This window comes from Lithobates pipiens, unplaced genomic scaffold, assembly GCF_037356315.1.
Source record: "Lithobates pipiens isolate NorthernLeopardFrog02 unplaced genomic scaffold, aLitPip1_a1.2 Scaffold_19, whole genome shotgun sequence".
Lineage (NCBI taxonomy): Eukaryota > Metazoa > Chordata > Amphibia > Anura > Ranidae > Lithobates > Lithobates pipiens.
In genome coordinates, this window is record NW_027507764.1 from 13,351,588 (window position 1) to 13,379,022 (window position 27,435).

The 27,435-nt window shown below is 44.9% G+C and overlaps 1 protein-coding gene across 1 annotated transcript in view; it reads left to right on the plus strand.

Annotated features, from left to right (window-relative positions):
* The window catches only part of LOC143995822 (ly6/PLAUR domain-containing protein 2-like), a 44,316-nt gene extending 19,197 nt beyond the window's left edge, over nt 1-25,119 (plus strand). The window contains exons 2-3 of the mRNA XM_077490534.1: nt 4,792-4,923; nt 24,866-25,119. Of these exons, the coding sequence (XP_077346660.1) occupies nt 4,792-4,923; nt 24,866-25,059 (326 nt within the window). The 3' untranslated portion in view covers nt 25,060-25,119. The remainder of the gene's footprint in view (nt 1-4,791; nt 4,924-24,865) is intronic.
* Nucleotides 25,120-27,435: the final 2,316 nt, after the last annotated feature.

Here is a 27,435-nt window from a genome sequence, read left to right on the forward strand (position 1 = left end):
AGTGTCCCATGAGCAGCCCCCTTACTTCAGAGTGTCCCATCAGCAGCCCCCTTACATCAGAGTGTCCCATCAGCACCCCCCTTACATCAGAGTCTCCCATCAACAGCCCCCTTACATCAGAGTGTCCCATCAGCACCCCCCTTACATCAGAGTCTCCCATCAACAGCCCCCTTACTTCAGAGTGTCCCATTAGCAGCCCCCTTACTTCAGAGTGTCCCATCAGCAGCCCCCTTACATCAGAGTGTCCCATCAGCAGCCCCCTTACATCAGAGTGTCCAATGAGCAGCCCCCTTATATCAGAGTGTCCCATCAGCAGCCCCCTTACATCAGAGTGTCCAATGAGCAGCCCCCTTATATCAGAGTGTCCCATCAGCAGCCCCCTTACATCAGAGTGGCCCACTGAGCCATATCAGAGCCGATACAGAGAAACTAATCTCTCCATTTTCCTGCTGCAGCTGCTGAAAGCCTGGAGAGGAGAAGTGGGGGAAATGGAAAGATCAGTTCCTCTATATGCAGCTGCTACCACCGCTCCTCATATGCAGCTTCTTTCTGTTGCCCCCCCCGTGTGCTCTCCAGCCCCCCTGTACCTTTTCCTGCCCCCCCATGCTCTCTCCTGGCCCTCCTCTTGTCCCCACAGCTCTGTAGAGTTCCCCCTCCCCCCCTGTGTGGTCTCCAGCCCCCCCCCCCTGTACTTTTTCCTGCCCCTCCTCCGTGCTCCCTTCTGGCCCCTCCGCTTGTCCCCACAGCTCCATAGAGTTCCCCCCCCCCCTCTCCTGGTGGCTGCAGAAGGGTATCTGTCAGGAGGAAGCCTTTTATGAATGGAGAATCAGCGATCCATACCGATCACGGACTCTCTATACAGAGCTATTCCTGTGTGTTCATTCTGTGCAGCTGAGGCTGTGTTCTCAATTTCCTTTCTCAGTCTTAAAGGTGAAACACATCAGACGTCTGCTTAGACCCCCTGATATCTCACCAAAGCCCCCCCCCCCCCCCCCCCGTAAAAAAAAAAAATGGTAAAAAATATTTAGAAAAGATAATATTGTAAAAAATTCAAAATAATAATAAATAAAAACAGACGCCAGTGGCAGACCTACCAGAGTCACGAACGTCACCAGGCCATTTCCGCCACAGGGTTCGGAGGGAAGGGCCCCAGCTGGGGGTCAGGGGGGCCCTTCATTGTTTCTTGCACCGGGGCCCTGAAGGTTCTAGTTATGCCTCTGGATGGGGCCAAATACATGGCAATCTTAAAAAGACTTCAGACTGGGGTGGAGGTTCACCTTCCAGCAGGACAATGATCCGAAACATCCAGCCAGAGCTACAATGGAATGGTTTAGATCAAAGCATATTCATGTGTTTGAATGGGCCAGTCACAGTCCAGACCTAAATCCCATTGAGAATCTGTGGCAAGACTTGAAAATTGCTATTCACAGACGCTCTCCATCCAATCTGACAGAGCCTGAGATATTTTGCAAAGAAGAATGGGTAGAAATGTCCTCTCTAGATGTGCAAAGCTGGTAGAGACACCCCCAAAAAGACTTGCAGCTGTAATTGCAGATTAGCACTTACCCCTGAAGGAGCGGCTGAATTTTTCTGGGCTTACCGGTTACCTCCTCCAGCTCGCACTCGTTGTCCTTGTCTAGGGGTTCCCAGGGTTGATGACCCAGTAACTGTAGAGACCGACACTTAAATTCCTTGTTAGGATTTTTATTTTGCATAAAACGGTTGAACAAACTCAGTCTCTAAGTTGGGAATAGAGGGTATTTGGTAGAGTTTAGCTCAGGTGCTTGGAACTACTGACTTCAAATAAAAGTCTCTCTCTCTGTACACGATCCAGGGAATAGCCGCTCGCAACTGGATCCTTTAGCTGTTGGATGAATCCTTGAGCTTGGACTTAGCAGCCAACAAGTAATTCTAGCCTTGCAAAGTCTCTCACACAGACTTGGTTATAAACTTGGTTACGACTGGAATGGTAGAAGTAGGAACTTTTCTTACTGTACCAGAATCTTTCAGCCTGTCCGGCGATACCGTAAAAAAATGTGTATTCGATCAATGTCCATAACAGCTCAGCTTCCAGGCTCTTACCGAGCAACCAGCCTTGTGCGTGGCTCTCTGAACGAAGAGTCCTCCCCTGGTCGCGCGTAGAGTTGCTGGGCCTCTCCAAAACCCGAGACGGCACCGGAACACCTTAGAATCCTCCTAGTTACTGCGCCTCGAACTAGCCAGTTCCGAGGCTCGGAAACGGACGGATCCGCACCCCAGGCCATGAGGGCCCCCGGGGGCTGGTCAGGAGGACCAGGACCACGGAGTCAACAACAACTTCTGGACCAGAACCCCAAACAACGTGACTTCGGCACCTTAAGTACCCCTTCCCGGATTACACAGCGAGACAAACTCCCACTGATTGGCTCAGAGAGAGAGATTGGTACCCAATGCGCCCAACCAGACTGCGTTCTAAGGCCTCTCACAGGTGCGAACCCCACCTATGACAAGGCAGAACCTTAGTACAGCCCAGCCAAACTGATGCCAAAGCACAATTTAGCACGATTAACCCCAAAACTTAACTATAGTTTTGGGCAAAAACTACATTTACGAACATAGTGCGTACTCATTAGGAGTACCGACGCTACACAGAGAAAGGGGGTTCTACAAAGTATTCACTCAGGGGGGCGCCATACAAATTCCCCCCCCCACACTTTAAACATATTTGTAACAAAAATTGGAAAACCATTTATCATTTTCTTTTTTGTTCAAAAAGTTTTTATTACATATCTAAAAAAGAAAGGTAACACAAACAAAGCATCATATAAAACAGTGTTTAACCACTTGGCGCCCAAGGTACGTCATATGACAGCATCGACTTTGTGGTGTAATATCTGAATGATGCCTGAGGCTACAGACATCATTCAGATATCGGCATTTTCAGCCGGCGATTCCCTGCACCATAAGAATGATCATAGCAGCTTTTCCACCGCTTGATCGTTCTTACGGGCGGCGGGAGGGGACTCCCCCCCTCCCACCGCCCTCCGGTGCTTCTACCGACTCACCGCTTTCATCGGTGAGTCGGTCGCAGGATCCGATCGGTGAGTCGGTCGCAGGATCCGCCGGCCCCCCAGATAATGATCATAGAGATTTCCGGCGGACCAGATGGTTGCCGGAGTCTCTATGATAGTTCAGAGGCCGGGCGCGATGTTATGATGTCATGCCCGACCTCTGCATTCAAAATAACGGCCCCGCCTCGGCTGGGAAGCCAGGATCGTTTTTTTGGGGGGGGATTTTAGGCTTCCCAGCATAGAGGTGAGATGTGGGGTCTTATTGACCCCGATCTCACTATAAGTAGGTCCGATCATGCCATATTCCTATTACAAGGGATGTTTACATTCCTTGTAATAGGAATAAAAGTAATAAAACATTTTTTTTTTTTTTAAAGTGTCAAACTAAAAAAATTTAAGTAAAATTAACAATAAAAAAAAATAAAAATTTTAAATCGCTCCTGTCCCTGTGAGCTCGTACGCAGAAGCGAACGCATACGTAAGTCACGCCCACATATGAAAACAGTGCTCACACCACACATGTGAAGTATTGCCACAAACGTTAGAGCGAGAGCAATAATTCTAGCCCTAGCCCCCATCTGTAACTCAAAACATGTAACCAGTAAAAAAAAATGTAAAGTGTCGCCTATAGGGATTTTTAAATACCAAAGTTTGGCGCCATTCCACGAGCGCGTGCAATTTTGAAGCGTGACATGTTGGGTATCTATTTACTCGGCGTACCTTCATCTTTCACATTGTGCAAAAAAATTGGGCTAACTTTACTGTTTTTTTTTTTTTTTAAAGCATGAAACTGTTTTTTTTTTCTGAAAAAAACGTGTTTTGAAAAATTGCAACGACCGCCATTGTATTCTCTGGGGTCTTTGCTAAAAAAAAACATATATAATGTTTGGGGGTTCTATGTAATTTTCTAGCAAAAAATTTATGAATTTTACATGTAGGAGACAAAAATGTCAGAATTGGCCTGGGTCCGAAGTGGTTAATACAATGTACTAGTTGCATCTCCAGAAATACAAATTATGATTTTATAAAGAGAAAAAGGTTAAAACGGGGAGAAAGAAAGAAAAAATAAATAATTTTCCTTCCACTTCACAATTATGTGCCACTTTGTGTTGGTCTATCACATAAAATCCCAATAAAATACATTTATGTTTTTGGTTGTAACATGACAAGATGTGGGAAATTTCAAGGGGTATGAATACTTTTTCAAAGCACTGTAGAGCGTTTGTAAAGGTTCATCTTTTTTTTTTTTAAATAACAAACATACTTAACTGCTGTGTGTAATGGTTTCGCACAAAGCTGCCCGATCCTCCTATTCTTGGGTCCACCACTGTGGCCCCCCCTGCTAAAAGCCCCAACAGCAAGCTGGTTGCTATGGGGGCACTCCTGCGTGCTCACTCCCGAGGCACCTCTTTGCGTCTCTGAGACACACAGAGCAAGGCTCTGCCCTGAACCCTCACACTCCCTCCTCACTGGCTGTGATTGAACAGTAGGAGCCAATGGCTCACGCTGCTGTTTCACAGCCAATGAGGAGGTGGAGACCCAGGAGAGCTTCGGCTCTCATGCACATCGCTGGATCGGGATGAGACTCGGGTGAGTATAAGGGGTGGGGTTGAGGGGGGAAGCTGCACAATGAAGGTTTAGGAGGGATGTTGCTGAACCCACACCCTCTCCACCAATCCAGTGTACTTCTGGTAAAAACGATCTTCAGCCTTAACAACCACTTTAAATTGTTCTCTTTCAGCCGATTCGCTGCAATGTTACACATGCACAGTTGCAACCAGGAACAGCAACAACAACAACAACTGCAAAACAACGACTGCCTGCCCATTCCTATACAACTACTGCCAGACCAGCTTGGTAAAATCTTTATTTGGTAAGATTTACTCAATCCAATTATTATCATTATTATATTTATAATCAACACAGCGTCAAAGAGCACTAATCAGCCCTAATGTGAAGAACAAGGCCAAACTGCAGCAGAATGACAGCTGATAGCGGGTGTATATAGAGGAATGATAGCGGGTGTATATAGAGGAATGATAGCGGGTGTATACAGAGGAATGATAGCGGGTGTATATAGTGGAATGATAGTGGGTGTATACAGAGGAATGATGGCGGGTGTATATAGAGGAATGATGGTGGGTGTATACAGAGCAATGATAGCGGGTGTATACAGAGGAATGATAGCGGGTGTATAAAGAGGAATGATAGCAGGTGTATAAAGAGGAATGATAGCAGGTGTATAAAGAGGAATGATAGCGGGTGTATATAGAGGAATGATAGCGGGTGTATATAGAGGAATGATAGCGGGTGTATAAAGAGGAATGATAGCAGGTGTATAAAGAGGAATGATAGCGGGTGTATACAGAGGAATGATAGCAGGTGTATATAGAGGAATGATGGCGGGTGTATATAGAGGAATGATGGTGGGTGTATACAGAGGAATGATAGCGGGTGTATACAGAGGAATGATAGCGGGTGTATACAGAGGAATGATAGCGGGTGTATAAAGAGGAATGATAGCAGGTGTATAAAGAGGAATGATAGCGGGTGTATATAGAGGAATGATAGAGGGTGTATACAGAGGAATGATGGCGGTGTATACAGAGGAATGATAGCGGGTGTACACAGAGAAATGATAGCGGGTGTATACAGAGGAATGATAGCGGGTGTATATAGAGGAATGATAGCGGGTGTATACAGAGGAATGATAGCGGGTGTATATAGAGGAATGATAGCGGGTGTATACAGAGGAATGATAGCGGGTGTATACAGAGGAATGATAGCGGGTGTATACAGAGGAATGATAGCGGGTGTATACAGAGGAATGATAGTGGATGTATACAGAGAAATGATAGCGGGTGTATACAGAGGAATGAAAGCGGGTGTATACAGAGGAATGACAGTGGGTGTATACAAAGGAATGATAGTGGGTGTATACAGAGGAATGATAGCGGATGTATACAGAGGAATGATAGCGGGTGTATACAGAGGAATGATAGCGGGTGTATACAGAGGAATGATAGCGGGTGTATATAGAGGAATGATAGTGGGTGTATACAGAGGAATGATAGTGGGTGTATACAGAGGAATGATAGCAGGTGTATACAGAGGAATGATAGCGGGTGTATACAGAGGAATGATAGCGGGTGTATATAGAGGAATGATAGTGGGTGTATACAGAGGAATGATAGTGGGTGTATACAGAGGAATGATAGCAGGTGTATACAGAGGAATGATAGCGGGTGTATACAGAGGAATGATAGCGGGTGTATATAGAGGAATGATAGCGGGTGTATACAGAGGAATGATGGCGGGTGTATACAGAGGAATGATAGCGGGTGTATACAGAGGAATGATAGCGGATGTATACAGAGAAATGACAGCAGGTGTATACAGATGAATGACAGCAGGTGTATACAGAGGAATAACAGCGGGTGTACACCATGTTAATTTTTACATCAAATTTCGATTTCGTTTTGGTTATAGTCTTTTGACTAAAATGTCGTTTTAGTTTGTCGTAATTTAGTCATCCGTCATCATTTAGTTGTATTTTACACGTGTGGTTGTGCTTTAGGGTGCACACCCCAATGCAATAGGCTGCGCACACCTATGGTGGCAACCCTACGCAGGTTGAAATGCTGAGTGGTGAGATAGCTGCTGCCCCGCCTGGGTAGGAGAGGGTTAACCAATTTCCCACATTTTCCCCTGAGCTTGGCCTCTCTTCCTGTGGGGTGAATATAAAGGCGAGGGCTGCCCACGCACGCACAGTTGGCATGGGAGAGGACACAGACAAGATCCAACATGTAGTCTCCAACTGAAGGGATATTTAGCTTAACCGCTTTCATTCTTTAAGAAATTTGGTTTCCATTTCGTGTCTCTCTAACATCCACTTCACAAATAGACACGCTCAAGTTTTGCTAATCTAATTTCCTTTCTCATGTTGCTGTTATCTTCTTTCTGTTGTTTCGTTTCTTGGAAAGCACATGATTTTGAGGAATCACTAGTTTCACTTTTATTGTAGGCTGTACTTGTATATGATTGGATAATCTGTATGACACGTTCAAAGGGCGGTATTTTCTGAAAGCCCCCTTTAAATATTCACACCAAAGAATAAAGATTAGATTTGCTCGGAGAGACTTTGTTATTTTGTGTCATTGTCTCAATGGGCTAATCTTCCAGGCCTGTGTGGGTGATTGGACATCACACTTTGACTGACATGAAGGGATTAAAAACCACCTCTAGACAATCTACATTCCCTTCACTGACTACTACACAAAGCCAATGCAGCTGCCAGTGCCAGAGGAGTTTTGCCCGGAAAGGAGACTTGCTCACACACAGCCAGTAAAATGTAGGAGAGCTGCTGGAACCTGCAATCCCACCTAAAGATGCCAAGTCCTGGTTTCTGCCAAGAATGGACTCTCCCTATGCAGGTTTGCCTGGGCAGCACTCAAGTCTGTAGTTATAGTTAGGGAATAAGGAATAATAATACCTTTTTCAGTTGGTCTGTGAGAAGTCTAATTTGCACCTTTCTTAAGCAAAATATTGAAACCTTGTCTTTGCCAGGTCTGAAGTTACTAAAGGGGTGTATCATACGTAACCGGTCAACTAGTGGGTCTTAACACATTGGGGTATGAAGATATCAGTGTGAAGTGGAGTAATGTGAAGACTTAAGTAGTTGCCAAGAGTAATGCCGCGTACACACGACAGGACTTTTCGACATCAAAGGTCCGACGGAACGATTCCGGCAGACCATTCGATCGTGTGTGGGCTGCAGCAGACTTTTGATTTGCAAAAATCCGTCAGACTTTAGAAATGGAACATGTTTCAAATTTTTCCGCCGGAACTCCGCCGGACCCAGTTCCTACCGAGAAATCCGCTCGTGTGTATGCTAGTCCGACGGACAAAAACCGACGCGAGAGCAGCTATTGGCTACTGGCTATGAACTTCCTTATTCTAGTCCGGTCATACGTCATCACGTTCGAATCCATCGGACTTTGGTGTGATTGTGTGTGGCCAAGTCCGTTCATTCGGAAAGTCCGTCAGAACTCTGTCAGAACTCCGTCAGAACTCCGCCGAAAGTCCGTCGGACCTAGTTCCTTTAAAAAGTCCGGTCATGTGTACGCGGCATAAGGGATGTGTAACAAGCAGCCTGTCAGTAGCGTGTACCTGTTATGGGTGGCACAGCCTCTAGCAGTTAGGAAAATGTTGTCAGCACTGCTTCCGCCAGTGGCCTGTCTCCCATAGCAACAGAAGTGGATTGCAACAGAGGTTACCCATCCTGTACAGAAGTACAGATAGTTCAAGAGTTAGGTTGAGTGCATGTGTGGAGCCTTCGCAGAGTGCACGCCGGGGCCCACTCCACTACTGAGGACTAGTAGTGGAAAACACTGGAGAGCTGGTTGTGGCCTTTGCGCGTCCCCCCAAAATGCAAGTTATGGCGAAGGTGTACATTGTCACGGGGAACCGAGAATTAACTGAAGAACAGTTGCAGTGTCAGTGTGCATGGTGTACGTTCATCTCCAAGAGTAGAGGTCCACCTTAAGCTTGAATATCCCCCCCCCCATTAAATGTGACCCAGCACTTGGCACCCAATAAGTGAATGGGAAAACATGGAAGACACGGAAGACATGACAAGCAACCACAGCACTGCCCAACCTGCCCACAGGGTCCTTTCAGCTACATCCCCCCAGCCAGCAGTCCAGGGACGCAAAGACAAGAATTCCTCACACTGACATCCTTCCTGGCCAAACCTGGGTAGGAAAAACTCTTGGACTCATATCCTCTCCAAACAAAGTCTGGGAAGCAAAGTCTGGGAAGCAATTACTCTTCTAGAAGTTATCCCCAAATATTTATTCCCTTCCTGTCACGCTTACCCCTAACACAGGTGGTCAGACACTATAGCTATCTTCTGTGTTCTTCGCCTAGAGCAGCCCTCTTTCCCATAAGGCAAGCCGGCCTACCAGGGCTCAGTTGCCACCAGAACTTATACACAATGCCATAATGCCTGCCTACCATGCCAGGGCAGGTGTAAACTGAGCAAAGCAAACAAATTCTTGTGGTTGGCAGACAGGCAGAGTGGTTCAATGACAGTCCAGGTACAAGGCAGGCGAGGTTTAGAATACTCAAGTTCAATCTGTAGTTGGCATAGTTCAGAGAATAGTCTGATATCTGAGCCGAGATTCTCAACAAGCAAATCCAATTCAGCAAAGCAGGGCAGATAAACAGGGAGCTTTGAACACATGTAACAAACACAATATCAGAAGAACGAGACTGCAGGGTTGGCAGGCTTAAATCATGGTTGGGTTCCACCCAGATACTGTCTATATTAATCACCTTGCTGGTGGACAGACAGACGAGGGGAATGCCACAGCCAAAACCAGAATGCTGGAATGAGGAACAGAAGTGCTAGACTCTACTGACACTTCCCCAGCCCACACCTCTGATATAAACCTCTAAGTCACAGGTGGCAAACACAAGGCCCATGGGCCGAATCTGGCCGCCACCTCCTTTCCACACCATCTGCTTTGCACTGTCATGGTCTCCTTGACAGCAAGCATAACTAATACCTGCTCTCTCCTCATTCTCCCAAACGGTGTCGGCTCTGTATGTAGCTGAGCGCATGAACGGTTGGTCTGGCATAGCCTGTTAGCGGTGGAGGTGCATGACAGCTCCGGCGCCTGTGTTCTTCCCCATCCAGAGGGCTGTGTCCTGAGGGAAAGCCTTTGAGGACTTGCTGCACCCAATAGTGGCCATGAAGAGAGACAGTGTTTTAAAAACGATCGTACAGCATACATTTTACATGTGATTGCAATTGCTTTTTATGGTGAAATAAAACATATTATACTAGCCCAGAACTAAATTCACTCGTTTTGAAGCTGCACAGGGAGGTAATAACTACAGCCCAATACACAGGGTGGGAGCCACCTACACCAGGAGGTAATAGAGCTGGGCCAGGTAGGAGAGAGTACAGATGTGAGGTTTACTTTGGGGGAAGGTGTTGAGGGCTGTGGAGGTGTGGAGGCAGATGTGTGCAAAGGTGGGGGGATGGGTTCACAGATCGGAACCCGGGAGGAGGGATGGAAATAAGATGTTGCACATTTTGCATAGCACACTCCCGAAGCCTGCACTTTGTACGCAGTGCACTCCTGAAGCCTACACTTTGTACGCAGCATACTCCTGAAGCCTACACTTTGTATGTAATGCATTCTGAAGCCTGCACTCTGTACGTAGGGCACTCCTAACCCTGCACTCTGTATGTAGCACACTCCTAAACCCTGCACTCTGTATGAAGCACACTCCTGAAGCCTGCACTCTGTACGTAACGCACTCCTGAAGCCTGCACTCTGTACATAGCGCACTACTAAACCCTGCTCACTGTACATAGCGCACTCCTAAACCCTGAACTCTGTATGTGGCACACTCCTGAAGCCTGCACTCTGTATGTAGCACACTCCTGAAGCCTGCACTCTGTATGTAGCGCACTCCTGAAGCCTGCACTCTGTACGTAGCGCACTCCTGAAGCCTGCACTCTGTACATAGTGCACTCCTGAAGTCTGCACGCACTCCTAAACTCTGCACTCTGTATGTAGCTCACTTCTGAAGCCTGCACTCTGTATGTAGTGCACTCCTGAACCCTGCAATCTGTATGTAGCACAGTACTGAAGCCTGCAATCTGTACGTAGCGCACTCCTGAAGCCTGCACTCTGGACGTAGTGCACTCCTGAACCCTGCACTTTGTACGTAGTGCACTCCTGAAGCCTGCACTCTGTATGTAGCGCACTCCTGAACCCTGCACTCTGTATGTAGCGCACTCCTGAACCCTGCACTCTGTATGTAGCGCACTCCTGAAGCCTGCACTCTGTACGTAGTACACTCCTGAACCCTGCACTCTGTATGTAGTGCACTCCTGAACCCTGCACTCTGCACATAATGCACTCTTGAACGTAGTGCACCCCACATACAACCTGCCCTTTTAGGGCAACCATACTGCTGATGCAGCCCACAATGAAATGGAGTTTGACACCCCCGCTCTGATTGTCCAGGCCAGCATATTCATAACCTATATTGTATCTTCTTACTCTATCTACTAGGGAACCCCATACCAAGAAGCAGACAGAAGCAAACAATGTCCATGGGTCCAGGAGAAACCTAACATATTCAGACAACAATAAAAAAGCTCAGGCTGGCTACAGCCTAGCTTCAAACATTTCATTTGAATTAAGGACACTTCAGTTAATCTCAAAGTCCCCACATGTACTACCAAATAAATCTCTGTCTATCCAGAACAAGAGACCTTTAATTTTATAATAGTCTCAAATGATACGAATCTGACTGTGAACATGCACTGTGCTCTGCTGTTTACTATATAAATATGTATACCCAGCTAAGTATACATGTTTATGTTGCGAAGAAATTGTTCTGTTATTTCAAGTTTAAATGCTATGCATCACATCAAAAAGGATATCCTTTTTGTTTTTCCTTTTTATTGCTCAGCATGGACCTAGTATGTCATGGAGTACACACCATGGATATTCAGAAACCTTCCTGTACAGTGCCCATTAGCTTTGTACTGTATATTGCTGTCCTTATAGTATTTTTTGTTCTCAATAAAATAGAGATTTAACCTCAAATCAGCCTTTCTCAACCTTTTTACTCTAGAGGAACCCAAATAATTTATAGGCCCCAAGAAACCCCCTTGTTAAAACTAGTTCATCATGTGTAAGTTAACAAAATGCCTTATACATTTGTAGTCACAGTGGTGGTCAGTGGGAACAATGCTCCTTACAAAAGGAGGGGCCTGTTTTTAATGTTTTAATGTAAGTGTAGCGCTGACCCCCGAAGGAGCGGCTGATTTGATTGGGCTTACTGTTACCTTCTTGACCTCGTGTATGTCTAGGGGTTTCCCGAGGTAGATGGCCCAAGAACTGCAAAGACTGACACCAAATCCACTTAAAGCGGGAGTCCGCCGGGAGTCCATGTTTTTTTTTTTTTTTAAAAGCCAGCAGCTACAAATACTGCAGCTACTGACTTTTAAAATAGTGACACTTACCCGCCCAGCGCACCCGCGATGTCGGCACCGGAAGCCGATCTCTCGATTGTCTCTCGGGTGCTGCCGCCGCCATCTTGGGTATGGGAATCAGGAAGTGGAGCCTTTTGGCTTCATTTCCCGGTTCCCTACTGCGCATGCGCGAGTCGCGCTGCGCAATAAGGATGGACCCGCTGCCTCTGGGATCTGTGTGTTTCCCAGCAGGCAGCGGGGGACTTTCGGAAAGGGGCGTAATCTACGCCCCTTTCCACAGAGAGCTATCCCGGAAGTGGGTGCAGATACCTGTACTGTACAGCTACCTCCACCCCCCTCCCCCGTGAAAGGTGCCAATTGTGGCGCCAGAGGGGGGGGGGGAATCCAATGAGCGGAAGGTCCACTTTAGGGATTTTTTTTTTGCAAAGAAGAATAAATGAAACACAGTCTCTCAAAGTAGGGTTAGAGGGTTTAGGTAGAAAAGTCCAGGTACTCTTGGAACTAAGTCAAGTAGAAAAGAGTCTCTCACATTAGGAAAATCCAGAGAATAGCCATTCACAGCTGGATCCTCACCCTTATCAGATAGTCCTTCTCTCACCAGGCCTAGCAGCTGATAGAGTGCTCAAACAAAGCGAAGTCTCTGCCAAAAACTTGCTATAGGACACTTGAATAAAGTCTCTGCCACAGACTTGTTATAGAACACTTGAATAAAGTCTCTGCCACAGACTTATTGTAGAACCCTTGAATAACTGAAAGATGTAGACAACTTAGAGAACCCTCGTACAGTACCAGTATCTTGCAGTCGGTCCGGCGATACCATAGGAGATCGGTTTTCGCTTGGGGTCTTTCAACTAAGCCTCCAGGCTCCTTCTGAGAAGCCAACCTTTGCGTGGCCTTCTCCCGAAGAGTCCTCCTCTGGATGCTTTTCCCAGTTGCTGGGCCTCTCCACAAACCAAGACGGCACTGGACCACCTACGAATTCTTCCTTCAATTACTTTGCCTCGGGCCAGCCAGCCACGAGACTTGCAATCGAGTGGATCCACACCCCAGGCCATGTGAGCCCTGGGGGCTGATCGGGAGGACCAGGACCAAACAGACAGAAAGCACTTCTGGACCGGAACCCTAAAGCACGTGATGTCAGCACCTTAAGGACCCCCTCCCAGAATGCACAGCAAGAGTGACACTCCCACTGGGCTGATTCCGAGAGAGAACTGGCACTCAGTGCAACTGGACTGTGTTCTGGCACCTGCCAGAGATGACAGAGCCACATATGGTCAAGCAGAACAAATGCAATCCAGATAGACTGGTACTTGAAGGGAAATGTAGATTGTCTAGAGGTGGTTTTTTAACCCCTTCATGTCTGTTAAAGTGTGATGTCCAATCACCCACACAGGCCTGGGAGATTAGCCCATTGAGACAATGACACAAAACAACAAAGTCTCTCCGAGCAAATCTAATCTTTATTCTTTGGTGTGAATATTTAAAGGGGGCTTTCAGAAAGTACCACCCTTTGAACGTGTCATACAGATTATCCAATCCTATACAAGTACAGCCTACAATAAAAGTGAAACTAGAGATTCCTCAAAATCATGTGCTTTCCAAGAAACGAAACAACTGAAAGAAGATAACAGTAACATGAGAAACAAAACTAAATTAGCAAAACTTAAACATTTTGTGAAGTGGATGTTAGAGAGACACAAAATGGAAACCAAATTTCTTAAAGAATGAAAGCGGTTAAGCTAAATATCCCTTCAGTACTGAGACCAAAATTTTGTGTAATTGAGCCGAAAATCAAACTGTGGTTCCAGGAATATTAAATGACAAAAACACATAGTGCATGCTCTTCAGGAGCCAGCGCTACATAAGAGTCCATTTGGGTAGTTTTCATAAATAGGATTTTGTTTTGTCCATAACTTTCTTCACTATTGGAGGCTTCTTTGCTTTGTTCCCCTTTTATACTGAGGCAAGTTGTTCTGAATATATCTGAGTTTGTGAGCGGAATACCTCACTTTATCCTATCTATTGGAGGAATATCTGAGAGCTTAGCTACAGTGCATACTCCCTAATGAAGTGCCCATGAGTGACAGTGGAGACTCCTGACTATTTATGGATGCAATTTACTTGTAGAATTGAGGTGAGAGTTTTGGGAGACTTGAGCACTTAGGCCGCGTACACACGAGAGGATTGTCCGCCCAACTTAGTCCGCCGAAACACAGTTCAGCGGACAATCCGCTCGTGTGTGGGCTTCAGCGGACTTTTTCAGCGGACAGTCTGCCGAACCAAGTCTTTCGGAATTTCCGTAAGACAGTCCGTCCAAACTTGGTTTCAGCGGACAGTCCGCTCGTGAGTAGGCAAGTTGGACGTACTAAGTTTGGCGCATGCTCAGAAAGGATTTCCACGGCGGAAGGTTGCATTGCAGTGTATTGGACTTCGTGTTTTTAGTCCCGTCGTACGCGCTGTACACGTCATCGCGCAAGTTTTCAGCGGACTGTCTGTTCGTCATGTGTGGTCAAGTCCGTTCATTTAAAAGTTGGACGGACTGTCTGTCAGACTGTCTGACGAACTTAGTTGGGCAGACAATCCGCCCGTGTGTACGCGGCCTAAGAGGCTGCCTTCAAAATATCAAAGAACATACATGGACATTTTCAAGTATGGACATCCATTTATCAGTTCTCTTTATATGGATCCATCAGTCCATGAAGACGGCGGAATTTTGATCATTTTATTTATTACTTTATCCACTAATTTAGAGGCTTGTAGCCCCATTTTATTTACCCTTTTGAGATTTACTCATGTGTACGTTCTTTGTTTATTTTATCTTTGAAGACTAATTATTTCATGTGACCTTAGGAACTGCTTTGGACACTTCATTGCCATTTTTTGCACACTGGATTGCTATTTTTGCACATTTTAATGCTAGTTTTGCACAGTCCTTCATTTAGCACATTTGGGACTGTTAGGTGTGACCTCAACAAGTCACCTATTTGTCAGGTTATGTTACCGTTTCCCAATTGTTAGTTAGAGTTCTTATCCAAGCAAAGAGACACAGAGGTATTATTCAGTATTTCTGCTCAGAAGTCCGTCGTTAACTCTGACTGTCTCTGACTGACTCTGGCTCTGAGGCTTCTTTATTACATCTTTTATAGACAGAAAAGGGCAAACATCAGCAAATGTAAAAAAAACAACATTTTCAAAGAAAAGACAATTCTCCGGGTGTTATCAGCTGATAAGACAATCTTCTGGGCGTAGACTGCTTTTTAGGGCTGATGCGGCCTCTTCTTGATGAGTACGTGACAATAGATGACGAATCCTTATTTTACAGAGAAGGATAGAAAAATACATGTATTTAGTAAGACATACGGTCAACCATTTTGTTTTCCACATACCTTAATCCTTACATTTCCCCCTTTGACATCACCCCTCCCTCTTGCCCTGGGTCCACCTGAACAAGTTCTAGTCAGCCTATATCCAGAGTACTCTCCCTGACCGCGAGTTGTCAGAGGGGTATACACCCATCCCCCTGGACAGTACCAACATCTAAAATTCAGGAAGAGTGGCTTTTCTGACAGATGGGTGATGTCAAGAAACTAAATCTACCTATCTTCACAAAAGTTCCATCTTTTCCGCATCATTTACCTTGGCTTTCTTGCAAAAGCACATGAGCAGTTTAAAGCATACATAAAAGAAAAATACGAATAAGAGCACCACTATAATCGTCATTGCTGCCTTCTTAACCCAAGAGAATAACCCTGAGAAACTAAAAGTTCCACCAAACGGATCCCAGTCGCGACCAATATTTCGGGCCTTCTCTTGTAAATTCTTTACTTCCGTACGGTGTTGTGCAATGATGTCATAATAGTCAGGTACCTCAATGCTGGTGTTATGTATCCAAGTACAGCACTCATAGTCCTCAGTAGTTTCACAGAGTCCTGTCAGTGCTGCACTCATACTTTCAATTGCTAATTCATGTAATTCTAATTGTTGTCTGATGGCTCTGGTCTCCAGATTTAACTTAGTAATATCATCAGAGTTTTTCTCCAAAACATCATTAATAATTCCTGTATAGTTATTTAGTCTTTTCATTAAGTCTATACCCCATCCTGTCCAGGACGGGAACCAAGCCCATGCCATGTCCTTCTTCAGGAATATTTCTCTTTTACTACGATACCTGAGGGGATATCTAGGATGCATGCTAGCTTCTAATAGGTGATCACCTCGTTCATCACCTACTACTCCCATTACTGGTACTAAACTTGCGAGGTAGCACCATCCCTGAGCTCTTCTAGGTATCCAAGTATAACATTTATCCTCACAACAGATGTATATATTGTTTCCTAGAGCTACTGATCTTGAACTGATATCATTTCTATAACGAGAGGTGTATCCATAGAGGGATAAGTTTATTATTATCCACAATGTTAGTGAGGAAGTCAGATAATGTCTGGTGTGTGCTGGAATTACTGGGATAGAAGCTTCCATTTAATACGACAATGGACAAATTAAACTTGCTGTCTTGGCATTCTCCATTTCCTCCCGTTGTGTTCCCTAAGTTGAAACACCAATCAGGGGAAAAGGCGAGACCATTTGACTTAAACATTACTGTCTCATTGGTATTTGTTCTAATTATGTTAATGCTACTGTTAGCAAGATCAGTATAGTTTATAGGCCCTGCCATCAGTGGTATACTTGCTGTGCTGGGGTGTAATTTGCTACAAATCCAACATTTCTCATATCCTGACTTCTGGGCATAAGCATATTTAAACTTCAGTAATAACATTTTTTTAGAAAATCCTTCATCCTTGTGTATTTTATTCTGTGAGGTAACCAAACTATTAGCCAGAATTACTGAAACAATAAAAAGATACATGTTGTCATTTGCCAACTGGCTCCTTTTTACAATGAGAAGCGTGGATCCAGATAGGTTTCCCTTCCAATTTCACTGAGGTTGCTGTAATCAATAGCACCTGGAAAGGACCTTCAAACCTTGGTTCCAGTGTCTTTCTGGTATGTTTCTTTACATACACATAGTCTCCTGGTTGTAGATCGTGAGTACCTGTGACAGAATTAGGGTCTGGAAGAGAAGAATACACACTCTTGTGGATTTTAGTCAGACGTTGTTGCAACTGTATTACATACGTAGTTAACCTATCACATTGTAATTGCATACTTTGAGGAAAATATAAACCTAATCTAGGTGCACTTCCAAACAGTATTTCATATGGGGATAACCCTGTTTTTCCTGTTGGGGTGTACCTAATAGAGAACAAAGCTAAAGCTAGGCACTCAGGCCATGGTTTGTTCAACTCCTGCATAGCTTTTTGTATTTTCAGCTTGATTGTACCATTTACTCTTTCTACTGATCCTGAACTCTGTGGGTGGTAAGGAGTATGAAAACTTTGTTGAACCCCTAACATTGCCATCACATTTTGCATTATTTCTCCCGTGAAATGTGTCCCCCTATCTGATTCTATTGTTTCTGGGAGACCAAACCTAGGTATCAGCTCAGTAATCAGTTTCTTGGCGGTGGCTTTTGCCGTAGCTGATTTCACAGGATAACTTTCGGACCAGCCTGAAAAATAGGCAGATGCACACGAGAACAAATTCAAAGGGGCCGCTCTTAGGCATTTGTATGTAGTCAATCTGCAGTCTCTGAAAAGGATATTGGGCCCGGACCTGATGTTTACGTGGGGTTTTCACTCTCTGTCCTGGGTTATTAATCAGACAGATTTGGCATGCAGCACAGTAGTTCCTTGCAGTACTACTGAATCCAGGGGCTAGCCATCCTTGGCTTACAATCCTATACATAGAATTGGAGCTGACATGAGTGGGTAAGTGAACAGCCACTGCCATTGCGGGGTATAGAGAAGCGGGTAGACATATTTTGTCTCCTTCTCTCCATACATTGTCAAGGCCTGGTGCAGCTCCCTCCTTAACCCAACGGTCCTTCTCAATAGCCCCTGCTTGTTCCTGTAGTTCCATTAGCTGCTGCCATGTGGTTTCGGGCATACTCACCTGTACCGTGGCTAAGGTCTCAGGGCTTACTTCCCCTAGAGCTGCCTTCTTTGCAGTTAAATCTGCAAATGCGTTTCCTTTTGCCTCAGTTGTTTTTGCGCTCGTGTGTGCCGCTATCTTCATGATGGCTACTCTTTTAACCTTTTGAAGATTGTTCAGGACTCTTTTGATTCCTTCACCATGTTTAACAGGTGTGCCTGCTGCTGTAAGGTAACCTCTAGCTTTCCATATGTGGCCATAATCATGTGCCACACCGTAGGCGTATGCGGAATCAGTGTAAATGTTCCCTTCTTGTCCCTCCAAGTGTTCTAGGGCTTTCTCTAGAGCGGTTAGTTCCGCTTCTTGTGCCGACATGTGTGCTGGTAGTGACTTTGCCTCAATTACCTGTGTGTCCGTTACCACAGCATAACCTGTGTGATATTTACCTTTGTCATCGGCAAATCTACTACCATCTATGTACAGTGTGTGTTCTGCATTTGCAATGGGTATGTCTGTGACATGTGGGAACCCCGTGGTTTCTTGTTCCATAAGTTGAAAACAATCGTGTTCATCAGATGTTATGTCATGAAATGAAAGTGTGTCAGAATCCTGAGTATCTTGTGCTGTATCTACACCATTATCATCATTACTCCCCCCTGTCAAATCTGTCTGTAATGGTAAAAGCTGTGCTAAGTTAAAAGAAGTGCATCGCTGAAAGGTAACATTGGGGGGTAGGAGCAAAGTGCATTGTAGACGCAGCTGCCTTGCCATTGATATGTATTTTGGTTGGACCTGTGACAAGATGGCGTGTATGTCATGTGTGGTATGTACCACTACAGGATTGTCTAAGACAATTTCTGAGGATTTGTCAATGATAATTGACACTGCTGCGACTGCTCGTACACAGGACGGTGATCCTCTAGAGACAGGATCGAGAGCCGCCGAGAAGTATGCTACCGGCCTTTGTTTGATGTGTTGTTGTGTCAACACCCCTGTTGCGTGTCCCGTGATTTCAGCAATGTACAAATGAAATGTTTTGGTATAATCAGGGATCCCGATCGCAGGTGCCGAAATTAGTAACCTTTTTAAGGTGCTAAAAGATTCATGACCTGCTTCTGTGAGTACATAGGGTACTATTTTCAAGCAATCATATAATGGCTGCATCAGAGAACTGGCATGTGGTATCCATTGTCTACAATATGACACCATTCCCAGAAACATACGAAGTTGCTTAAAGTTGCGTGGGATATTCATTTGTCTTATGGCCTGGACTCGGTCTTCAGTGAGGTGTCGAGTACCCTGGGATATACAGTGGCCCAAAAAGACAACCTTTTTCTGACATACCTGTAACTTAGTTCTATTCACCTTGCACCCTTTTTCAGCCAGGAATTGTAACAATGAGAGAGTGGCTTTTAAACAAGTATCGTTATCCGGACAACATAACAATAGGTCATCTACATATTGCAACAATACACAAGTGTCAGGCGGTAGCCATTCCCCCTATTTTTACTTTTTAAGGTTTAGTCAGTGGGGCATCAGTCAAAAGACCGTCATAACCACTTATGGGTATGGTGTCACGGGACGTCATGTGTGGAGGGACTACTGAATCAGACAACAGACTGCGTGACGCTCCTGTGTCAACCAAACAAGGAATATGTTTACCTTCCACCTTCATCAACATGTGGAGCATTTTGTTCTCTGATTCAGCTAGGACTGGGGCAAGTCATGCGGTCGGATCGTCCCTATCATTGGTACGCCTCTGTCTGTAGTCCCTCGTGTCTCTGTCCGTGTTTCCTTCCTGTTCGTCTTTTATCCTTTTCCTACAGTCTCTTTTTATATGTCCCACCTTGTTGCAGTAATAACAGGTAAGAGGTTTACGGGAGGAATTCCCTCCTTCCCCGACCCGGGCAACAGTGTTAACTCCCGGTGTCCTTCTGGGTTTAGTTTCTGCTAAATCAGCCTCTATGCCTTGTGCTTTCTGCAACAATGTTCCTCTGTCCCGTATGGCTCTCCATTCGGGAGTACATACCTTCAGTTTGTCACCTATTTGGGGTACTAGTCCTTCCATAAACTGTCGATTGAAAGCCCTAATAGTGACGGGTAAGGCTAAATCTAGACCTTCGTCAGCCATCATGCTTTCCATGTTGAGGTAAAATTCTGTAACAGTCTGACCTGGGGCCTGTTTTATGGGCGCTGTCGAACCCCTTTCCTGCTGTTTCCCTTGGCAAAATTCTCGTAACTGAGCAATAAACAGGGGTCTAGAGTCTATATGACGGGGATGTACTCCTGGCGGATCTGCCGCTGGATCCCCTTGTGGTCTATGTGGAGCAATTTCATTCATAAATTGATTAAACATCGTTAGTGTCATTTTATGTCTACACAATTCTTCCCCATCTTGCCAAGTTGCTTCATGTGTGTCTAGTAATTGTGTCACGAATCTACAGAATGCGGCAGGTTTTGCTACGGGATCAGGAGCATTCTGTATTAATGCCATAAGAGTGTCAGCCGACCAAGGTGTCCATGTCCTCAGAACGACTTGTCGGGTCACTGTAGGTGGCTGTCCTGCTTGACCCGCATTTGGATTATTTACTTGTATTACCCTAGTCCGACTATGGACTGGAGCTACGGGCTCTGGTCTTTGAGCGCCGCAATGCACACATTCCTGTGCCCAGTCTGGGTTCTGGATACCGCATACTCGGCATACCCATCCTCTTCCTCTTAAGGAAGGATAAAGTTTTGGTCTTTCATTACCTGGTGTGGTAGTGTTATAAGGAGGTGGAGTACCTCCCGTATTTACCCTATCGCCGGGAGCAGAAGGAAGACTTTTGTGTCGGACCTTCATATCCCATCCACCCTTTTCCTGACAATACTCCCATCCCTCCTCTTCAGCCCTGTTGGAAACCTTAATTAAACATTGTATTTGTGATACCCATCTGTTCTGCAATATCTCTCCCTGTCTGTCTCTCTTTATTTCTTCCCAACCTTCTACACTTAATCCATTTTCTCCATCCATCCCCAATTTCTTGAGAACCCTATTTGTGCCCTGTGCCTTATCCTTCCCATACAACATTGTAATTATGTCTTTAACAGCATAACATTTCTGAGATTCCTCCTGGGGTTTACCATGTGTCTGGCCCATTTTGACAGTCCTGCCTAGGTGGCGTTTGGATCACTTACTAAGTGTCTCGTTGCCTTCTCCTCCTAGGGTGCCAAAATACTAAAAAACCTCTCCTGGATGAGATTTCTGAAATCGAATTACCTTATATGCTAGCCAACTGACAAATATTATGACCAGACTGACGGCTACAACATATACAAGCATTCCCTTTTGGTGGCCAAACACATATGACTAGGTCTCCGGGCTTTGTGGAGACCTTATTTCCTTCCCATTACCATGGAATCTCTCAGCATTCGTTTCTTATTCCTGCTTTATTGAGGCAGTCAGGACTTATACTTTCAACCCGTTTTTAGGCTCATGAATCAAAAAGCGTATATCAAACTTAAGTGTCGGACCCCCAAAGTACTCTTACGAGTTAAGGGCGCATTCCGTTACCCATTGGGATGATATATGTTTCAATTCACACCATACAAACAGGGCTTATCTCATTCACAACAGACAGATGACAAGTAGACAGACAAGAAACAACGGTAACATAAGCCAAAATATTAAGTTCAAGACCCGCTTACTACAGAGGTTGGTGTTTACCTGAAGAACAATTCAGACAGATCAGGTGGGCACAAATCTAAGAAGCACAGAGTTTATAAGAAAATAAAGCTTTTCTTACCTGCGCAGGATTTGTCTGTGGTTCTTGATGTGCCCGACCATTTCGTTCCGTCCTTATGTTCGTTCGCCTCTTGTAGTTTCTTCAGCGAGTCCCTATTCGCGGCGCCAGAAATGTTAGGTGTGACCTCAACAAGTCACCTATTTGTCAGGTTATGTTACCGTTTCCCAATTGTTAGTTAGAGTTCTTATCCAAGCAAAGAGACACAGAGGTATTATTCAGTATTTCTGCTCAGAAGTCCGTCGTTAACTCTGACTGTCTCTGACTGACTCTGGCTCTGAGGCTTCTTTATTACATCTTTTATAGACAGAAAAGGGCAAACATCAGCAAATGTAAAAAAAACAACATTTTCAAAGAAAAGACAATTCTCCGGGTGTTATCAGCTGATAAGACAATCTTCTGGGCGTAGACTGCTTTTTAGGGCTGATGCGGCCTCTTCTTGATGAGTACGTGACAATAGATGACGAATCCTTATTTTACAGAGAAGGATAGAAAAATACATGTATTTAGTAAGACATACGGTCAACCATTTTGTTTTCCACATACCTTAATCCTTACAGGACACTTTGCTGACATTTTTTCACATTGTATTTTTGCACATTGTTATCAGGTGGAGACACTCTTCCCCCCCGTTTTGAGTAATTTATCTGTTGGGTATCTTATTATAGTGTTTTTAGTGATAAATATTTTATTATTATTTTTTGCGCAAAATCACTTTTTACAGATTTTAAATGCTCCTTACAGTGGTGGTTAGATGGATCAATGCGCCTTGCATTGCTGGTCAGTGGGAACAATACCCTCCTTACAGTGGTGATCAAAAATCCACCATTTCAGACATCTAAAAAGATAATTGGTGCTATCCAACCACCCATGTAGTGTTGGCCATGAAATTATGCATGCACCGTTAGATGGGAAGTCTCAGGGAATCTAGGATGGAAAAGGACCTGGGGGTTCTAGTAGATGATAGGCTCAGCAATGGCATGCAATGCTGCTGCTAACAAAGCAAACAGAATATTGGCATTAAAGCACGAGTCCGCCGTTTTTTTTTTTTTTTTTAAAAGCCAGCAGCTACAAATACTGCAGCTGCTGACTTTTAAAATAATGACACTTACCCGCCCAGTGCGCCCGCGATGTCATCACCCGAAGCCGATCTTTCGATCGTCTCTCGGGTGCTGCCGCCGCCATCTTGGGTATGGGAATCAGGAAGTGGAGCCTTGCGGCTTCATTTCCTGGTTCCCTACTGGGCATGCGCGAGTCGCGCTGCGCAATAAGGATGGTCCCCGCTGTCTCTGGGATCCGTCTGTTTCCCAGCAGGCAGCGGGGGACCTTCGGAAAGGGGCGTAGATTCTGCGGAAAGGGGCGTACCTTCTGCAGAATCTACGCCGGAAGTGGGTGCAGATACCTGTACTGTTCCAATGAGCGGAAGCTCCACTTTAGGGTGGACCTCCGCTTTAAAAAGGGGGTTCAACTCCAGAGATAAAATGATAATTCTCCAGCTCCACAAGACTCTGGTCCGGCCGCACCTGGAGTATACTGTCCAGTTCTGGGCACCGGTCCTCAGGAAGGATGTACTGGAAATGGAGCGACTACAAAAGAAGGGCAACAAAGCTAATAAAGGGTCTCGATGATATTAGTTATGAGGAAAGGTTGTGAGCTCTGAACTTATTCTCTCTGGAGAAGAGACGCTTGAGAGGGGATATGATTTCAATATACAAATACCGTACTGGTGACCCCACAATATATAAATACCGGACTGGTGACCCCACAATAGGGATAAAACTTTTTTGCGGAAGGGAGTTTAACAAGACACGTGGCCACTCATTAAAATGAGAAGAAAAGAGGTTTAACCTTAAACTACCTAGAGGGTTCTTTACGGTAAGAGCGGCAGGGATGTGGAATTCCCTTCCACAGGCGGTGGTCTCAGCGGGGGGGCATTGATAGTTTCAAGAAACTATTAGATAAACACCTGAACTACCACAACATACAGGGATATACAATGTAACACTGACATATAATCACACACATAGGTTGGATTTGATGGACTTGTGTCTTTTTTTAAGCTCACCTACTATGTAAGGTCAACAAACCCCCAGCAACCTCTGGAGGAACCTTAGGGTTTCATTGTACTCTGGTTGAGAATGGCTGCTTTAATGTAAAGCTTTCACAAAACAAGTGTCAAAACAATCATTGGATCTGAAAATATCAAATCTTATATTTCCATGTGAAAGTTGAAGATTGCCCCCTCCCTTTAGCTGCCTGAATTTCTTAATGGGATGGATTGCTTCAAAGATCAACTAAGGAATCACCAAGAAGCTTCAAGTGTTGTAAGGGGCAAATCTTGACTTACACTGGAAAAGTCAGGATTGCATACACAGTTAGCTGCCTATAGCTCTAAATTTACTGATTATTGTGACAAATGGCTTTCACCGAAGGTCGTCTCTGTTTATGCATTTTTTTCATCATATGCTTAAAGTGGAGGGCCACCCTGAAAAAAAAAAAATACATTAAAAAAAATATTTTTTTTTAACTTACCAGAAATGCCTGTTGCTAGGCACATCGTCCTAATCTGCCTCTTCCTCCTCCGCGGAGATCTTCTGTCTTCTCTCCTCCGTGTGGCGTCTTCTGAGTAATGGGTCGTGCTGTGTTCTGGGAACTGTGTGTCCCAGAACACAGCGCGCCCCATTCACAAAGCGCTGCGCGACTTGCGCATACGCAGTAGGAAACGGGCAGTGAAGCCGCAAGGCTCCACTGCCTGTTTCCCTTAGCCAAAATGGCGGCGCCGGGACACAAGAGCCGAGGGACGGGTCAGCCTCGGGCGGCCGTCATCGCCCTGGACAGGTAAGTGTCCCTTTTTTTTTTTAAACGGCCCTCCTCTTTAACTTGAATTGGCCTGTTTTGGGACAGGTCCACCTAAGAGGTACATTGCCTCCAAACGTAATCATATAATCCAATTTCCAGGTTACATTCAGGAAGGATAATATACTGGAAATTAAAGAATGTTCCATTTGTTCTCTCTGTAGGTACAACTGCAATGACTAAGTCCTGCTCATTCAGCTGCATGGAATCCAATGTCAATAGTATCGGGGGTTCAACTTCTGTGTCCTGCTGTTCCAGTGACTTGTGCAATGGAGGCATCAGCATCAGATCCAGCTACTCCACAATTTTCCTGGTGATGGGAACCGTTGTGATGCTCTTCAGCCACACCCTTCTCTGATATATGACATGAGATAACAGATTGTCCAACCTGCATCAATAAACAGGTTTTATTATAAAACCCTTGATTTGTCTGGTTCTTACAATGTCTATAATAGTGGAGAGCAGACACCTCCATACCGTGCCTGTCTGGCGTCACATGATGCCTTTTGCAAAAATACCAATGATGCCATTTTTGTTCTCATGTACTTTTATGTATCGTCCGACTATTCTGACATTCAAACAAAAGCATTATATTTCTTTCCCCAAGATTTTATTGATTTTAATTGACAATCAAATAGAGTACAAAGGTGTACATGTCAGGATAAGGAAACACAACTCAAAGTTTGCACAAGAACATTTTTATGAAATCCTTCTAAGCCCCTGTACACACGGTCGGAGATTTCGACAACCAAATCCGTCAGATTTTGTCCGTCGGATTTTGTCCGTCGGATCTTGTCCAAAACTGTTGCATACACACGGTCGGACTAAGTTGTCGAACAATCTGATCATTCAGAACGTGATGACGTAATTTCGTTACTATGGGACTACGTTCAGGCTAGTAACCAATAGCTTTGATGTAGGAATTTGATCTGAGCATGCGTGGCACTTGGTCCGATCAAAATTCTCTACACATGATCGGAGTATGTCCGATCGAACCAGTTGGTCGGAAAATATTTCCAACAAGTTGGAAAATTGGGTCAGACGGATATTCCGACTGAATCAGTCCGATGCAGACCACACACAGTCGGATTATCCGACAACGCGGTCCGATAGGACACATTCCAACGGATTCTCCGACCGTGTGTACAAGTGCTAAAAGATTATGGATCAGCAGGAAAAAAAAATGCAAAAACACTGCAATGTAGGTCTTCAACATAGCTTTGAGGCTCGGTTCACTCCTAATGCTGGTGCGGCTCACAGCAGGGGTCCGGTGCGTCCTGGTTCACCGTTTCAGGTCCGATTTCAGCCTGAATTTTGGGCTGAATTTGGACCTGAAACGGACCAAAGGACTCACAGAACTCCTGTGCGAATTCGCACCGTGACCCGCATCGGAGAAATGTACGGAGAGAGCCAGTCACAATCTCCTGCTATTGCGAATTAGTTGCGGTGATCCCGCATCCAATTCGCAGTAGTGTGAACTACAGCTGCACTATTAATCGTTAAAAAAACACAATCTCGATTCACTCCCTTGACGATCTCTCCCGCTAAGAGTAGGCGATTCTTTCATATAAACAAGTGGAGAGATTATCCGCTCACTCAGCTGTCAAAAGAAAGCATCCCGGGCAATCTGCCAAGTTTAGAACTTGAAACATTGTAACTAACTTACTTCTTAGATCAAAGGGATAGAACTTCTTGTGTAAACAAATAATCTGGGCAGTCTGCCAAGCTTTCAACCACCTGTAAATGCAGGAAGTTTAACCACTTAAAGTCTAAATCTTTTTCTGACACTTCTTTCTTAAAGGGGTTGTAAAGGTAAATGTTTTTTCACCTTAATGCATTCTATGCATCTCGCCTGCGCCCCCAACCCCCCCCCCCCCGTTTTACTTACCTCACCCCTCGAAAGTCCCGCGCTCGCCCCTGCCGTCCTCTTCCCCGCTCAGCCTGGCCGCTGATTGGCTGGAGTGGATGGATTGAAAGCAGCGCAGCCATTGGCTCGCGCTGCTGTCAATCACATCACATGACATGGAGCGCCGGGGGCGGGGCCGTGTGATACAGCGAGCGGCTATAGCCGCCGGCTGTATCACGGGAGCGTGCCCGCAGGTGCTTCTCACCATGGGAAGCAGAGACAGCCACCGTGGGACCCCAGAAAAGCAGGGTCGGGTCCACTCCGTGCAAAACGAGCTGCACAGTGGAGGTAAGTATAACATGTTTGTTATTTTTTATTTTTTTTTTACTTTACAATCCCTTTACACTTTACAAGTTAAAATCAATATTTTTTGCTAGAAAATTACTTGTAACCCCAAACATTATATATATATATATATATATATATATATATATATATATATATATATATATATATATATATATATAAAATATATAATTTTAGCAGAGACCCTAGGGAATAAAATGGCAATTGCTGCAATATTTTATGTCACACTAATTGTTTGGGAAAAATACACTTCAATAAATAAAAAAATAAAAAAATAGTAAAGTTAGCACAATTTTTTTTTGTTTTAATGTGAAAAATTATGTTATGCCGTGAGAATCCTGAGAGAATTGTGATCTATCTTCTAAGCAAAAAAAATCGTGATTCTCATTTTAGCCAGAATCGTGCAGCTCTAGTGTGAACCCAGCCTAATGCCCTGTACACACGGTCGGACATTCCGACCACAAAATCCCTTGGAATTAGTGTTGCATACACACGGTCGGACAAAGTTGTCGGAAAATCCGA